Genomic DNA, 6,027 nt, shown 5'->3' with positions numbered 1-6,027 from the left:
AAATTATATAACATTTATATAAAATAATAAAGAAATGAAAAAAGCGTTGCTGTAAAACTTTCTTGAAAGCAGCAATTGTCAGAAAAGTTGCGATTCGATTGGAAGTCGCGCACGCGGCGCGATTCGATTATCAGTTTTATCATGAAAATATATCAATCGAGATCTGGTTTCTATATCGCGCACGATATCGCCGCTTTTTCTTTGCACTTTCACGCGAATGTTCGTTTGTAAAAAGATCCGAAAAAAAAAGCGCGCTTAGGCGCTCCCGTCGGGCCACGCGCGCTTGTTTCGAGTCCTTTCATTAAAGTGACTTTTCGGCCGTTAACATATTGGTATGCGTAAGAGTGCGAGATACACATATCCGGTGTACGGCGAGTGGGAGCGAGATAAATGACCTGTTTGCGACCGAGAGGCATACGTGTTGGAGCAGCTGTTACTATCGGGGCACGCGTCTCAACGGTCGCGGCAGCTGCCCAGAAAATCGACTATAGTATCCTCACCCTAAGTTCTTTCCATCTGGTCAGAAGCACAATCGAATGCAATATATGGTATATTGTACATTTATTTATTTAATCCGTTAAAAAATATTTTTTTTTACTTTATATGTACATAGTTATATAATTTTTTACTAATTACGGAATAAAAAATCTATACCCATGTCAAAAGTAGAATTTAAAGCAAAATAGTTCAAAATTAATACTAAAAGTGACTATGCTATACGTAAATTTCTGACGAAAGCATCACAATCATATTAATATTTATTTTCAACGATGCATCTTTTAGCGGAAAGTTTTTTTTTATCGAAAAGAGAAATGTTTATCATTAAGAAAAGCAAAAATAATTTAATAAAACGCTCGTGAACATTACGAGTATGTGTTTTCCATTCATATCAATCCCGAATCTTACAGTTTACTACAATGAAATAAGCGTATTCTTTGGCAGGCATTTAAAGTTTAAATTACTCCGTCACAAAAGTTTCGCGACCCAGAAGCAACGGTCGAAATCTTAAGCGGAATACACTGTAGTCGCAGGGCCCCCACTTCGCAAAAGGACACCGGGCCCGTATTACGTGAAACCCCGTGACAACCCCCCGAGCAAGCGCGTATACACAGATACGCAAGGGAACGTATGGAGAAACGCCCTTTGCGCATCTGCTGTTAAGGGAACTCACGAGGCAGTTTATGGAAGGCAACGGTCGCGAGCGCATCGTGTGGTCAACGAAAGAATGCGCATCTTGGACATTCTTACGATATTCCGTCATGAATTAATTAATTCTTAGCTTTATTATTTCGTAAATAAATATCAGTTTCATTGTGAAATTTTAAATAAAAAATTACGAACACATTTTTGACGCTTATACAAGTGAATTTGTTGTAAGTGCATCTTTGTTTTGGTCGGAGGAAGCTCTTGGTTATTTAATAATTATGAAGAAATTGCGTGATCAATCAGAAATTCATTGTGTAAGATAATGCAAGTTTTAAAAAACACGTGAAAGGCTAAATTACTTCGAAATATCGGAGCGTTGTTCGAAAGTTGTACAGAAAGATGTGTAAAAAGCTGTGCAGATTAACAGACGAAATTGCCTCAGCGCCAATAAAAATAGTGAACTTTGCATTGGAAACTTGGCAATCTCCTGTTTACGTCAGCAGCATGTTAGTGATTCTTGTCAATCGATCTTAAATTTTGATCATTTTGGAATTTTATTTTAATTCAATTATTGTCTGAAAAGTTCAACGCGCGACGAAGTAAGCATATGTGTTTGTGATCTTGGAAAGATAAACTATCAGAGATTTGTAAATGGCTTATGAAATTCGATGAGTTCTTCTAACAACAGAAAAATTGTCGTTTGCGTGCAAAGAAAAAGTTCATAAAATAAAATCTGACATTTCTATAACTGATTGTGAATTGTGTTTTCGGAGAAGTTCAAATAAATTTTTATCAATAAAGTGCGCAGAGAAAAACGCGCGTGCGATTTGAAGAGAAATTCATTTTGAAGGAGTCGCAGAAATTCGTGAAAAAAAGTCCTTCAAACTTCGTTTATGTGCATATACAGTGCGCGCTCATTTATCTAATAACGTCTCCGACTGGATAGTTTAACTCTCAATTTGTCTCTGTGAGTCAATGCCAAATTCATTCCCCCAAACCAGACTAAAACTTGACAGCGCAGCTTAGTTTCTTCCTCGATCGAGCAATTTGCAAATTTGGCAAATTTTTGCTCATCGCGAAGATCGCACGGTGAAATCGCCCTTCTTATTCATCGAGTGCGCAAAAATACAGATCGTCTGATGCGAGAGCGATAATCATGGCTCAAGTACCTCAACCGGCGCCGGTTCATTGTTACACGAATCCATCGTTCTGTCGCCAATCGGAGTACATACCGGACGATCGTGTTAACGACCTACCGCCGCCGCCGCAGCAGTTTCAAGGAAGCGACGATTTACCGCCGCCTCCGCCGCCGTTGCAATTGCAATGTCACGCCGCGGGTCAGAGCAATCCGGCCTTTCAGGCTCCGCCGGAGGCGACGTTGGATGTGTGCGAGTCGCGGGACCAATATTGTTATCTGGAAGATAACAGAGCACCAGCGCACAGAAGGTACTCGAGCCTTCCGGCGGAGGAGCCTCGCGTGACTTACAACCAGTCCTCCTCGCGCTACGAATACATACAGCAGGACGAGGCGGAGAGGAGCCAGTTGCAGCGCCGGGGCTCGTCGCGGTACGACTTCATTCCGCACCAACAGGTGCAACAACGTTCCGCACCGGCGGCCAACCAAGACGATCGAGGAGGGCCGCAGACGCGCCGCGGCAATGCCGGCAGATACGCGCTTATACCGGGTGACCAGGATTATCAGGACGACGGCTCGCAATGGAGCAACGCGAAATCAGCACCGCGGCATATCAACACGCCGCAAGGTGATTATCACACTTCCATATTTTTTTCATATGTAACTCTTTCGATAAAAATTCTTCCACTCTCTAATGCGGAGTGCGAAGAAGCAAGTGCGATAAACAGTAAGCGCATGAAATGTCTGTTAAAATACGATCGCATAATTCGCAACAGGCCGTTACGCCAGAGTGCCCTTGCAAGAAGACATTCCGCCGGCGCTTCCCGACAGAAATATGCAAGAATTCTCGGTATCGCCGAAAAACAATTTAGCCACGCAGAAACTGCACGAGATATTATCCACGCCTAGAAAACGATCTAGATCCGAAGAGAGGACATTGTCGCCGAAGAGACAACAGTCTTTCAATCAAACTAGCACACCGCAAAGAAGAGCGTTCACTCCCGGCGGATCTCCAAATGGTTCGATACTTATTATTTTATTCTTCATTCATTCTTTCACTTATTATTTATTATTTCCATTGTCTTCCTTTTTAATTGTGCATACAATAATAAATAAGTTGCTTAAGCATTAACTAATCCATCAAAAAATTAGCATAAATTCGAAAATATCATCTTATTTAGATTCTAGATATATTGCTCATCATATTTCAATGAACAAAAAAAAAAAATATTTCTCTTCGAAACATTCGCACAGGACGTACCTTCAGTCCGACGCGCACAACTCCTCAAGGAACACCTCAGGGCCGAGGTTTCTCACCTACAGGACCTCAGACTTCAACGCCTAACAAGGAATCGTCAGCTCGTAGATGTCTTCCTCTGCTGGAGAACTCATCCCGACAGGATGTTTGTCCAGCCAGTAATTGCGGCCGGCTTCGTTACGTAGGCACCGCTCCGGTAGATTTAATGAACATGAGTCACAGCGAGCCGCCGCCTCGCTACGCTTACACAGAGAGCGGGCTGGAGTCGATGCCGATGATGTCCGGATCGCCTAGATATCAGGTGATGCCCGCCGATCAGAAGAACTATCAAAGTGTGGAAAGCGCATTCATGGCTCGTACCGCCGTCGTAAGTGATATGGCATTAAGCAGAATAATAACAACAAAAAGCACTCGCTGTCAGTTATTTAACGGAGATGCGATTTTGCTTAGGTACCGCCGTTATCTCCGCCCAACAGCGACGCGAATACGACTTTGGCGAGCGGTATGGAAAAAAGCGACAAAAGGAGCATACCGATTCTATTGATGCTGGTCGGTGTTCTGACGTCTGGTCTAGCTCTGTATCTATCTTGGTCGCAAGGAAGAAGGTAACATTTTTTAACGCTTTATGTTCTTGACGTCTTTAAAGAAAGAATTTCGCAGCTGAGAAATTACAATATTCACTGTCATATTCATCGAATTGATGAAAACTTTTCAGGAGATTCTTCAGAAATAAATATAAAATAATGAAAATTAATTGGAAATAATTAAATGCTAATTATATATAATAAATAATTGAATATTGAATATTTTTAGTATTTATAACAATGAAAACGCGACTTTTTAGATACTACTTCGATAGCGCAGTTGGCTGCGGTGCCTGCTGCGCATTAGCGGGTGCATGCAGAAGTCTACGGAGAACCTGGACAGGACTTGGTCTGGCTGGACTATCGGCATTGAGCTGTGCCGGTCTCCTGTTGCTCGCCGCTAAGTCCCCGAAGGAAGGCACACCTCTTCACGACATCACGGCCGGTGCCTTGTGCGGCGTATCGGTCTTAGGCGCCGGTCTGGCTCTTTTGGCTCTTTTAAAACCGAGATGTAGCCTCGGACGTCATAGACGAGTGCATTCTTGGATACCACGATTTTCCCCTTAGCTCCCCTACAATAATACTCGTTCACTACGCGACCGTTAAACACATTTATAGTCACATTTATTTTGGAATTGTCGTTTAAAGAAAAGATAATGTAAAAATATCGTAAAATATTATGAATCGTTTATATAAACCTTTATATCTTTTATATTCTATATTTAACTAAAAACTTATATTTTATTAAAATTCAGAAATTAATATATTTCTGATGTGTGCACACACATATCTTCCTTAGATTTATTCTTATATCTTATCCATCCAACGCGGGATACGTACGATTGAAGTACGATTCATATTAAATACAAATATGAATAATTACAGAGTTATTGATTATATTGACTATATTTTTTAAAATTATAGTATGCTTGTTAATGAGCTATAACATATAAAATAACTTGGAGTTGTATAAATGATGCCTTAAAATCGTATGTAGATTTTAGATTACCGATTTAGCAGTATATTTTTTATGAAATAAGGATTATTTTGTAAGAAATAAACTATGTGGAAATACATTATATAATAGATACATAGATATAACATTTATTTGACTAACGCTATTACCCATTTCATTCGGCTCTATCAAGTGTTATATTTTTTTTTTAAGTATTACTTATTTATAGGAGAAAGTTTATTTATAGGGAAATAAAATAAAACTACATTAACACTCTTGCACTTTCTTTCTTAAACACATCCTTGATCTAGCAAAGAAAATCTCGGGAAAAAATCCTAGAGAAAAACTCGAAATCTTGTGTGTCTTCCAAATCGACATCACAATATATCTAAAAAAACGTTTTTTTTTTTGTTTTATTTATATATTTCTATACTAATTGCACAATTAAGAGGGAACACATTCAACACTGTTTAATATTTATAATAGTTTAATTAATTACTATGAGTACCGACGTTCATTTTGTTTCGTTTCCGTTCGAGAGCGTATTTGCTTGCATTTTTTCAGTAAGTATTCAGTAAGTATTGTAATACGTTAGTAATAGTGTCTCAAGCAATTGTATTGCGCTTTCGTTTCAATTGCATTTTATAACAAGAGCATTTCTAGTACCAAAAAACATAATTGTTTTATAAATAATAATTCTAAAAATAAATATGTTCTATAAAAAGATGGTGAAAACATTTTTTGATGATATAAAATTTTATAGTATGTAGGCATTTATATATATATATATATATATTATATACTCATTAAAATCCGTCTTGACGATCCCGAGCGATATTGTATTTGTTATGTTTGCCTTGAAAAAGATTATCACGCAGAGATATCATGTAATCAAACGTAAAAACGGTGATTCTTGTCGTCGGGCCATAACGAGTCGGATTCGAAAGAA

General features: G+C 39.0%; 1 protein-coding gene across 1 annotated transcript; it reads left to right on the top strand.

Moving 5' to 3' along the window:
- Positions 1-1,169: 1,169 nt before the first annotated feature.
- On the top strand, positions 1,170-5,323 carry spdo (sanpodo). Its single transcript, XM_012375527.2, has 5 exons — positions 1,170-2,909; positions 3,058-3,300; positions 3,536-3,906; positions 3,990-4,144; positions 4,384-5,323. The coding sequence occupies exons 1-5, from the start codon at positions 2,303-2,305 to the stop codon at positions 4,688-4,690; spliced, it is 1,683 nt and encodes a 560-aa protein (XP_012230950.1). The 5' UTR covers positions 1,170-2,302; the 3' UTR covers positions 4,691-5,323.
- The last annotated feature ends 704 nt before the right edge of the window (positions 5,324-6,027 follow it).

The sequence above is a fragment of the Linepithema humile genome, chromosome 1 (assembly GCF_040581485.1).
Source record: "Linepithema humile isolate Giens D197 chromosome 1, Lhum_UNIL_v1.0, whole genome shotgun sequence".
Classification (NCBI taxonomy): Eukaryota; Metazoa; Arthropoda; class Insecta; order Hymenoptera; family Formicidae; genus Linepithema; species Linepithema humile.
The sequence above is the reverse complement of the archived record's forward strand: the minus strand, read 5'-3'. Positions and strand labels throughout refer to the sequence as shown.

Coding starts and splice junctions, on each gene's coding strand:
- spdo (XM_012375527.2), top strand. CDS start 2,303: ATGGCTCAAGTACCTCAACCGGCGCCGGTTCATTGTTACACGAATCCA. Junction 2,910..3,057: donor GCATATCAACACGCCGCAAG/GTGATTATCACA, acceptor AATTCGCAACAG/GCCGTTACGCCAGAGTGCCC. Junction 4,145..4,383: donor TCTTGGTCGCAAGGAAGAAG/GTAACATTTTTT, acceptor GCGACTTTTTAG/ATACTACTTCGATAGCGCAG.